Genomic DNA, 11,604 nt, shown 5'->3' with positions numbered 1-11,604 from the left:
AGCTGCTGATTTTACCTCCTTTTTCAATGAGGAAAACATACTTAAGTCCCCACCCTACCCTAACCCCACACTAAAAGTAGATAGCATAGTGGTAAAGAGTATTTGGGGTTGCATAACTAGGACCACCCATCTTGCTATCTCCCCAAAATTTTGATAATACCAAAAATGCCTGCTTCCTGGATTCTCTCCTATTCATTTGAGTAAAATTAGACTGTTTATTTTTTTAAATCTACCAGTTATCTCTTTTGTTTATGTTTTTTAAAAATTTCATACACGAAGGAGAAGAGGACAGTACCAATGAGGTTCTGATTTTATCAAAAAACAAAAAAAATCCCTACCCGTGTGCATCAGTTTCCTAGGGCTGTCATAACAAATTACCAGTGGAGGTTTAAAACAAGAGTCATGGAGGCCAGAAGTGTGAAATCAAGGTGTCAGCAGGGTTGACACCCTTTGGAGGCTCTGAGGAAATCCGTTCCATCCCTCTCTCCTAGCTTCTGGTGGCTGTGGGCAATGCTGGACATTCCTTGGCTTGTAGACACACCAGCTGTGCCTCCATCTTCACATGACCTTCTCCCTGCTATGTCTCTGTGTGTCTTCTCATTTTCTGTCACTTTTAAGGACATCTGCCATTGGATTTCTGGTTCACCCTAATCCAGGATGATCTCATCTAGAGATCTTTTTCTTAATTACAAATGCAAAGATCTTTTTTTTCAAGTAAGGTCATTCACAGATACCAGGAGTTACGGCTCGGACATATCTTTTCGTGGGGCACAGTTCAACCCACAACCAAGTGTATTTAAATCTTTTAGAAAATAGGGATGTCAATTTAAATATTATTACCAGGGCATTAAGTTAAGTAAGACAACCAATCAGAATTACAGACTTTGTAGATATTAAAGTTTACTTTTATAGGCTACAGCAACAATATCTAAAGTCAGAGTGCCTCTTAATTAGAATTAACATTCACATGGAAAATTTTATAATACAAACTAATATCTGCTTTTCTGACATGCTAGAAGACTAAACATTTCTCCCTATCTTGTTGAGATTTCTTTCACCATAATTATGAGGGTCTGTGGTTTTTCAAGGCTGAGTCCTAGAAAGCCATTAGTTAGCAGCAACAGGAAAAAATAGGTCTGAGAGTTCAAAACTCACCATGTAGAAAGAAAAAGGAGCAAAATAGGGTATTTAATAAATGCAATATGGGACATATATGTGTGGACAATCACTGAAAGAAGCCATGGGGGTACAAGGGGTCAGGTAAAGTCGAATATCTCTGCCCTTGTCTCTGTTGTGGACCATTGAAACCACCATCTGCTCCCAGAGCCCTGTGTTCTCATACCTCTGAGCAGAGTTTCTCAGGTTCAGGGAAAGGAGTAAGTCTGTTACCTGTCTGTGTGGTGTGGCTACAGCAATGGGCATGGTACTAGAAGAGGTATTTCTAGAAAAATGTCCAAGTGTCTCCCTCCCTAGAGTTCATGTAAGTGTGTAGGAGTCACATTTGGCATTTGGATCATCGGAGGATCACTGGGCTAAGGTGTATACTCTGAGAGAGGCACAAGTAGAACTGCTGATAGGGCCATCTGAGAGCTGAGAATAAAGGGAGGGAGACCCAAAATCACTTCCTGACCCAAAAGAGTAAGAGTGAAATAATAAAGAGGAAATGGAACCGAGAAACAGGAGCCAGACAGAAATTAGGTCAGAATGGAAATAAGTCAGAACAAGCAAAAGAGGTCTTGGGCAGTTTGTGTAATACCCATAAACAGCACTAGAAGTGCCTGAGCTTATCTTATTGGTTTATTGATGGGTGGGATGCAGAAGTATTGGGATGGCTTGAAAGTTACAGGTCCCTTCAATTTCATGTTTCCCCATCTCGAATCCATATTTATATCTATCCTTTTTATTTTCTTTCGAATTAAGGAGAATGAAATGTTTCTTATTCTATTCAAATCCAGATTCTTCAGCCCACCATCCTAATAAATAATCAACAAAGGTCTATTAAATAGCTATTGTGTCCCTTCTCTTCCCTCAAATGTCCCCTACTCTCTTGTATCTGTTTCTTTTTTTTATATAAGATTTTATTGGGGAAGGGGAATAGGACTTTTATTGGGGAACAGTGTGTACTTCCAGGACTTTTTTCCAACACAAGTTTGTTGTCCTTTCAATCTTAGTTGTGGAGGGCGCAGCTCAGCTCCAGGTCCAGTTGCCATTGCTAGTTGCAGGGGGCGCAGCCCACCATCCCTTGCGGGAATCAAGGAATCGAACTGGCAACCTTGTGAGAGGACGCGCTCCAACCAACTGAGCCATCTGGGAGCTCAGGGGCAGCTCAGCTCAAGGTGCCATGTTCAATCTTAATTGCAGGGGGCTCTGCCCACCATCCCTTGCGGGACTCAAGGAATTGAACTGGCAACCTTGTGGTTGAGAGCCCACTGGCCCATGTGGGAATCGAACTAGCAGCCTTCGGAGTTAGAAGCACGGAGCTCTAACCGCCTGAGCCACCGGGCCGGCCCTTGTATCTCTTTCTTGATTGGATCCTTCCTCTATAAAGCCTATAAGCATGCTCAAGACTTGTTCATAAAAACAAAATAAAAAACATAAACAAGAACCCTCTCTTATTTCTGTATCCCCTTTTAACCACTACTAGAATCATTGGATTGGTCAAGGGTTAGAGTTAACTGCTTGCATTTGGCTTAAAAAGAGAGGTGCAAAGAAATTAGGGATGTTAGAAAGACAATGGTTCTGACCGCCAATCATAAGAGCCCAGTCTGGTCAGGGAAAGAAAATTAGACCACAAGAAAAGAGTCTGAAATATATGGTGATGGAAGGAGAACTGACTCTAGGTGGTGAACACACAATGGGATTTATAGATGATGCAATACAGAATTGTACACCTGAAATCTATGCAACTTTACTAACAATTGTCACCCCAATAAACTTTAATTAAAAAAGAAAGAAAAGAGTCTGATAGGTAGGGGGAATATTGATATATTCAGAAATCGGAGAGCTGGATGATGTCAGAGATAGTAGTGGAATAAAGGGTTGCAAGAACTAGACAGGTTGAAACAAAGGCTGTGGTCAAAGAATTAGATGGTAAAGCTTAACATTTCTGATGAGGAACAATTTTTGGTAAATGATCAAGGGTTTGGCCATAGGTAACCGAAAAAAAAAATTGAATGTCTCTAGAACTGAGGGGGCTGAGGAAGGATAGAACATTAGATGAATTGTCCCCATGGACATGAATGTCATCCAAGGTGAGAACCACACATGGATTAATCAAAAAGACTATAAGCCAACTCCTGAAATCTTCTATGAATGAAGGGGAATATTCAAGGTAGAAGGTTAATCATTGGTAGTCAGAAGGAGAGATAGAAGATTCTTCAGCTGGATGATACAAACTTTAAATAATGTGGAGGTTTTACATCGCAAGTAAGAGTAATTGTTTATCAGTGTCACTGGGGAATTAGTATGACCCGTCTTGCTCTGTCTTAATGTGGGTGGTACATAGAAAGATAATTGCCTGCCACTGAAAGGGCAGCAAGGGGTTGTGCTAGAGCTGTGGAGATGACTTGAGGTAGGGAGAAGACCAGCTGGAAGACTGTGGCTTCATCTGGGTGAGTAGCAGTGAAAATACAAAGAAGGAAATATCTCCCAAAGATATAAAAGAGATAGGTTGCTTTGGTAACTGATTAGTGTAAAGAATTCGTAGGAAGAGTAAGGGATGACTTCCAGGATTCTGTTTTGAGCAAATAGGTGTATAAATGTGCTCTTTACTGAAACAGGAGAAGGAACAGGTTTAGAAGCAAAGATAATGCTGTATTTCCAGACACTAAACAGTTCCTGAAAAGAAGGCTCTCCAAAAATATTTACTAAAGTAATGAATGAAAAAGAACAAAGTTTGACGTACAAGCTTGACAAGGTAAACTCATAAACCATTATAACAAGCAGCACAAAAGTCATTGCTCTTCTGGTTAAATTTATCCTCAAGTTATTAATTGAATTAAAATAGAAGATATAGGCAAACAGAAAACAATGACTCCATCTCACACCCATTAAGATGACTATCAAATAACAACAACAACAACAACAAAAAAAAAACTCAGAAAATAGTGTGGAGGAAAAACCGAAAATAGCAAGGATGTAGAGAAATTGGAACCACTAAGCACTGTTGGTGAAAATGTCAAATGGTGCAGCCACTGTGGAAAACATTATGGTCATTCCTCAAAATTTTTAAAATAAGAATTATCATATGACCCAACAATTCCACTTCAGTGTACACACCCAAAAGAATTGAAAGCAGGGACTCAAACAGATATTTGTACGCCCATGTTCGTAACAGCATTATTCACAGTAGCCAAAATGTGGAAGCAACCCAAATATCTATCAATGGATGAATAAACAAAATGTGAGATAGATAGATATATTCAGCCCTAAAAAGATAGGAAATTTTTTTGTGACATGGATGGATGAACCTTGAGGACATTATGCTAAGTGAAATAAGCCAGTCACAAAATGACAAATGTGATTTGTATGTTTCCACTTACATGAGGTACCCAAAGTAGTCACATTCATAGAGACAGAAAGTAGAATAGAGGTTGCCAGGGGTTGAGAGGAGGGCCAAATAGGGAGTTAATGTTTAATGGCTACAGAGTTCCAGTTTTGCAAGATGAAAAGATTTCTGGAGAAAAATAGATGGTGGTGATAGTGGCACATGGTGAATACAGTTAATACTGTCGAGCTGTACATTTAAAAAATGGTTAAGATGATAAATTTTAGGTGTATTTGACCACGATTTTTCAAAAACTAAATGGGGGGAAAAAAGATGACTTAATAAGAATCCACATCTATCAAAAACCAATAGGGAAAGTAGAAACTGGGACCGCCCAGCTAAAACTCCACCACCAGGCTGTGGGAACAGGAAACCAAGGGCGTGGCGAGGGCAGGCCTCAGGCTCTGCCAAGGGCGGGGCCCAGGGAAGCCACTGAGGAAAGGGTCCTTGGAGGAGTAGGATGCCACCGCGCAGGCGCATCTCACGGCTGCCCCGGCGCCTTTTAAGCGTACCCGGAAGTGACGTTATTGCCGCTGAGACAGGTGGGGGAGGAGCCGAGCGGTTCGCTTAGGGGAGCAGCGCTGGAGCTGTGGTCCCGCGGCCGCTATGAGCTGCACCATCGAGAAGATCCTGACAGACGCTAAGACGCTGCTGGAGAGGCTGCGGGAGCACGATGCGGCCGCCGAGTCGCTGGTGGATCAGTCGGCGGCGCTGCACCGGCGGGTAGCGGCTATGCGGGAGGCGGGCACAGCGCTTCCGGACCAGGTCAGGCAGAGGGTAGGGACGGGTCCGTGTTCTCAGGTTCTGGGCACTTGACAGGTGGAAGGCGAGGTCGAGTGGGAACTTGGCCTGGAATGTCTTCTGTCTGGTCTCAGAGGGCGGCGGTGAGAGCTTCCTGCGGGGTCGGGGATGAGAATGCTGCGCCGGAGCCCTGACTCCTGCCTCTTAGGTTCCTGCATCTGCGGCTGTTCTGTTGACGGCGCGCTTCGTCTGTCTCTGTTTGTCCAGTATCAAGAGGATGCATCCGATATAAAGGACATGTCCAAATACAAACCTCACATTCTGCTGTCCCAAGAGAATACACAGATTAGAGACTTGCAGCAGGAAAACAGAGGTTAGTCAGTCCTTTTTGTGGAGTTACTATGATTTTGTTATATCCGGTAATAATTCAAAAGTTCTTGCAAACCTGCCGACCTGTTCACAAACGTGCACACGCTGTATGTACTTCCAGGTCACTACTTTTAATAAGAGCGTTACCCTGTGCTGGCCCGGTAACAATAAAGTTTGTTACATTACTCTTTTCAAGGTTGTCCGACTCATTTTATTTGTAGGCAGCTTATCAAAGAGGTGCTTAGCAGAGTTGAATTGTTGCGTGGCTTTATTTAGGCCTCCCCAGTTGGAGGCTTGCACAACAAAAGAATTAATATCCTCAAGGGATTAAAATTCAATGTTTAAATATTAATTGAAATAAGTACTAAAATTAAGATCGAAGGTATTTTTAATGTTCTTGTGCAAGGTGGGAGAGCTGAATTTTTTACTTTAGGGAATGTATTCTTGGTCTGGATGAGTACGTTATTAATGACTGTGAATAGTCATTTGTATACTCGTTTACAGAGGGTTTCCACATAGGTCATCCCATTGTATTCTTGTATCTTCATTTTGAGTTCAAACAAGCTGGTATTATTACAATGCAGATAAGAAATAGGTTCAAAGAGGTTAAGTGATTTGCTTAAGAGCATTAAGCTAGTAACTCACAGAACTGAACTCAAGCCCATGCCTTCTGATTCTGTATCCCATGTTTCTACCAAACTATGCTGCCTCTGCCTAGAAAGTTTTGTTTCACATAGACCTTAACTGTTGAGTTTTGTGGAGCTGAACACTGATTTACAACTTTGGAGTAACAACAGCTCATGGAGTGCCATACAATTCCAACTGGTAAGAATTTGGCTTGGCTTTGAGAGCTATCTTTCAGGCATCACTGCCAAGTTATTTCATTTTTTGATATAGAGCTATGGGTTTCCTTGGAGGAACACCAGGATGCTTTGGAACTCATCATGAGCAAGTACCGGAAACAGATGTTACAATTAATGGTTGCTAAAAAAGCTGTGGATGCTGAACCAGTCCTGAAAGCTCACCAGTCTCACTCTGCTGTAAGTCACTTTGAGGAGTAAATTCTCAGTGAACTGAAAATTGAAATCTTGGAATTGTTTTCGATTGTGTGCTTGCTTCTGAAGAAAAGTTAGTGTGTTTTCCTTTCGTGTTTATTAGATTCGCTGTTGATTTTGCTATAGCTGTGTCAAGATATGAATAGAAAGAAGGAGGTGAGGGGCTGCTCAAGTCCTTTTATTTGAGTAGGACCAAGGTTCCTCCTTCCCTCACCAAGATCTCTTTCCAAGATGTTGATGAATGCTTAGTTCTTCCACCAAACATAATGCCAGTTAGTGTTGAAGGTGCTGAGTAAATACTTGATGGGTTATTACTGCACATTTCACTACACTGTAAACTCCTTGGCTGTAAGAAGTATGAATTCATCTTTTATCCCTAACATAGTACCTGGCACATAGCAGGCAGTCAGTAAACCTTTATTAAACTGAGCTACCGAGCACACTCTTGTTAAGAGAGAGAAGTATGGTTTAAAAATACATACATGGTATAGTTTCTACACTTTGGTTGTTCATAACTTAATTTGGGAGACCCAGTAATTGTTCTTCTGTCTGTAGAGTGCTTCATAGTTGTCATTGTGTATTCACATGTACTAAATCATTTAATCCTGGCTTAATAGAATGGTGCCTCACTATTTGCTACAGTGGAATTTATGAAAAGTTTTCTTAGGTTCTACTGAAAACATTTTACTGACTTAACAAAAGTCTTAGGGAACAGGGATGTTTTAAATATGTTTATGGCTTTCATCTAGAAGAGAAAAATAAACTTTATTTTCTTTAGACTAGAGGAGAAAACTTGAACCTTGAAGGACACAGAATTTAGCTCATGAAAGACTTTCTAAGAGATAAGTACATAGACAGAATAAGGTACCTTAGAATATGCAGAGCTTGCCAATATTCTAATTTAAGTTAAACAGCCAGTTAAGAGATATTGTCCAACATCCAGTGGGTGGTTAGACTAGAATTGATCTTTTGAAAACAAATTATTTGTGAATACCACAAGATAACTTGATCATGGCTTCACCTCTGAGGACTCAGTGAAACTCCTGTGTAACCTGTAGCATAATTCAATGAACTTTTTAACATCGTATTGCACATGTTCTCATGAACTTCCTATCTGTAGGAAAGATGACTTTTTCACCTTTTTTTGTGTTAATATCTTCCCAGGAAATTGAGAGTCAGATTGACAGAATCTGTGAAATGGGAGAAGTGATGAGGAAAGCAGTTCAGGTGGATGATGACCAATTTTGTAAGATTCAGGAAAAACTAGCCCAATTAGAGGTAAGATTATTGCTGTTTTGAATTCACAATATTTCATGGAGTTTTCATAGAGCCTGGAAGGTATACCATTACTATCTTATCATTGCAATGTATTGATGTTTTCTGTGTGCTCATGATTTAAAATTAAAACTCCTCCTCCATACCCTTTTCAAAAAAGGAAATATAATCAGTGGCAAACAATGAAAATGCCAACTATGTATTGGCTAGAAATTGAAATATTATCAGATCAAGAGGGTAGAGAGAATGGAAGGGACAGATTACATGTGAACTAAAATCCCTCATCTGCCATAAAAGGAAATTCACTAGATAATGTCTAAAATTGATGATCAGGAAATAGCAGTTACAAGGATATTATTTAAAATTATAGAAGTAAATACCAAAGAAATAGATAAAAGTATTAAAAGTGGTTACCTTTGGTGAACAAAGCAAGGAACTACTGTGTATTTTATAAGCCATGTAGTCTTGATTTTTTAAAAGCTATTTTCATGTACCATTTTGATTAAAATAGAAATAATTTACAAAGAAAGACCTGGGGTGTTAGTGTGCCCATAAAATTGTTGAGGAAAAACATTTGAATGCTGCTTATTACAAGATGGTATCATGGGCCCTTTGAGAAATACTAGAGAGAAAAAGGTAGGGTCCCTGCTCAGAGTCTAGTGAAAGGAATAAGACTAGTACACCAGGCCATCGAATAACTTCGTTTCGTTCCATATTGTTTTATTATAGCGTTGATGAGATACTATAGGAATATAACTCTTGTTTATATCAATTAGCCTTTGGTGAAATCGGTTTCTTTATACACTTTTGCTTAAAGTCACAGTACCTATTGATGACGTTAAGTGAGGATTTAGTGTATTTGTATGATATGAAATGGTACATAAATGCTAGGAGAGAAATACAAAGTACTAGAGGAAGCACTTCATATGGTAGAAGATTTAATGACTCTGACTCTTTTTTTGTTGAAGCCTGAAAAATGCCATGGTTTACCAGAATTTCCTGCAGAGAGAATAAGGTGGAAGAGTGCAAACTGCTCCATCTGGAAATCAGAGAGAGTGACAAGATCCCAATTAGGAATTAGGAGTTAGTTCAAATGATAGAATGACCTTGTCTCCACTATCCCTGATTTAACCTCAGTTATGGAAATAGCCATAAGGAAACGTGAGACAAATTTTACTTGATAGCTTACGTGGAAAAAACATGGACGTTAGATTGAGAGCCTGGCAATACCACATCCAGGCTGTCTGAGTTTGGACAAGTTTTTGGACTTTTATGCACCACAGTGTCTTCATCTTAAAGAGATATGGTTGTAGGTAGTGGTACCTGCTCTACGAATGGTTGTGAGGTAGTATGTGTGAGATACCCACATGGTCACCGGTTATGTGGCCAGTAAGTAGTTTCTTCTCTCTCCTTCCTTCCTTTCTCCAAAACTGCACGACATCTAAGAGAGAAGATTGAGCAAAAAAATATTAGGAATTTGAAAGATAGAAGAAACAGTAGCAAAACTTGTGGGAACCATGAAGAGTATGACAAGCCATGAATTCCTCCAGTGGAGTGGGACCTTTGTAATCCTAACACGTGGCATATAAAAATTGCTCAGTAAATGTTTGTTAGATGAATAAATAAGCCGTGTTTTAGGAAATTCTCGTTTCTTTGTTTTCTTAAAACTTTTACAATTAATATGCTTTCTGTTCCTGGCCTAAAACACTGTGTTGTGATGCAGTTTGACAGTCAAAATACCTGAAATAAACATATACTTTTTTTTTTTCAGCTTGAAAATAAGGAACTTCGAGAATTATTGTCCATCAGCAGTGAGTCGCTTCAGGTCAGGAAGGAGAACTCAATGGATACTACTTCCCAAACTATCAAATAACTTCAGCTTCTGAATGATGGCCGGAGATTGTTTATCAAGGAAGGAAGTTCCTGTCTTTCTCTTCGAGTATTATCTTTTCGCTGTCTTCCCTCAGACTTGATTTAGTGTTGATCAAAGGAATCAGTAACAATTTAGAGTTGGCAGTCAAAATTGGCTGTCCACAAAACAGTTTTTGGGTGTTAGGGAAAATACACACAGATTTTCACCATTCCTTTCTCTGAGAGACTACTTTTAACTTTCATGTCTGGGACCTTTATTTATATAAACTGTGTTTTCAGTTCATTTTGGTTTTTCACATCTCTGAAACTTTGAGCATTTTATTAGAAGGCAGCGATGCGATTATATAGGAGTGTAAATTGCAATTGTAAAAAATTTTAAAAAGAGATTACCTTTTTAAATCTATTTGGAGTAAACCTGGATTATTTACCATTTGAGAAAGGTAATACAAGTCTGCAGAACTAGAGTGGCAAATTCTCTGATTTGTAATGTCATTTACCTTCCATGTAGTCTCTCTGGTGCTAAGAGTTGGCACTTTATGGCCTCGTGTCTTTACTCTTAATTTGAGAGAACCTACTGCTAGTCCCCAGGAAACATATTTGAAAATAACTCAGCTGTTTTTTTTCTGGTAGTAGTATAGTCATCGTATTCAAAGGATGCTGAGAAATTTGTCTCATGCATACACACGTGCACTCTTAGTTCACATGCTAAAAGTAGCTGTTACCTGTTCTATTTGATATTAGTAACCAATTTTTTTCAATTTTGTCCTACTAGGAAATCTTCAGCTTGGGTAATTCACCAAATGCAAAGAGCATATGATAGGTTTATTCACATCATAGTTCTTAGGTATTACATTTACTATTTATATATAACTTCTATTTTATAGTTAAGAACCATCACTTACTTGGATATCTTTCATTACTAGTAGTACCAGTAGTTGGCTTCCTTTTAGATCTATTTTTCACAAGGAAGCAGAATTTTATCACTTAACGGAAGTTACTACATTCATAGTGCTGTGTAGGCAACAAAGCAGTGTTGAGATTCAGATGCTTAGGGTCACCTAGGCCCACTGAGCAACTCATTGCCACAACTGAGTTTACTCACATTTCAAATTTTCAAATTACTTCATGTTGTGCTATCAATTTAGGTTCACCCAAGAATAACAAATGAAACTGAAATAGTGAATGCCAACCTGTCAATATTTTCTAATATTGGAAGAGACAAAGTATTAAAAAGAGTTGTTGGTTAGTGTTTTGTGTGATGTAAAAATTTTTTTTGTATTGCCATAAAAAATTAACTCCAATTAAAACAACACAATCTCTCCAAGATATCCTAAAAGCATCTGATCCTACTAATACTATTGGACTTTGCCTACAATGGTGGGCCTTAATGAATAGGTATATGTCATTTTGGAATTTGTCAAATTTCTATTCAAAGTCCTGCACAGAATTTGAAAAATACTTCTACCCCCAAGTGTGGGCATTTTTATCTCATTTCTCAAGAGTAAGTAAACTTTTAGCCTACCCATTTGCCTTGAAGTATATGCCCTAAGTGCCACCATATGTCCCACACTGCAGGGTACCCTATACCATTTGTCAGCTGCCATGGCCAGTTTTCAGTGAAATTGATAATCAAATGGCCCATTAAAGTATAACACGGTGTCCCTTTATCTGCCTTATGTTCCTTTGAGTTGTTTATAAAATTCTTTATGTCTCATATCAGGATAAATCTGTATGTTAAGTTTTCCC

General features: G+C 39.1%; 1 protein-coding gene across 1 annotated transcript; it reads left to right on the top strand.

The window, feature by feature from the left end:
• The first annotated feature begins 5,089 nt into the window (after window positions 1–5,089).
• Window positions 5,090–10,009, top strand: SIKE1 (suppressor of IKBKE 1). Its single transcript, XM_033092777.1, has 5 exons — window positions 5,090–5,311; window positions 5,555–5,660; window positions 6,554–6,696; window positions 7,876–7,989; window positions 9,758–10,009. Exons 1-5 carry the CDS (start codon window positions 5,153–5,155, stop codon window positions 9,857–9,859), a joined length of 624 nt encoding a protein of 207 aa, XP_032948668.1. The 5' UTR covers window positions 5,090–5,152; the 3' UTR covers window positions 9,860–10,009.
• The last annotated feature ends 1,595 nt before the right edge of the window (window positions 10,010–11,604 follow it).

The sequence above is a fragment of the Rhinolophus ferrumequinum genome, chromosome 22 (genome assembly GCF_004115265.2).
Source record: "Rhinolophus ferrumequinum isolate MPI-CBG mRhiFer1 chromosome 22, mRhiFer1_v1.p, whole genome shotgun sequence".
Lineage (NCBI taxonomy): Eukaryota > Metazoa > Chordata > Mammalia > Chiroptera > Rhinolophidae > Rhinolophus > Rhinolophus ferrumequinum.
The sequence above is the reverse complement of the archived record's forward strand: the minus strand, read 5'-3'. Positions and strand labels throughout refer to the sequence as shown.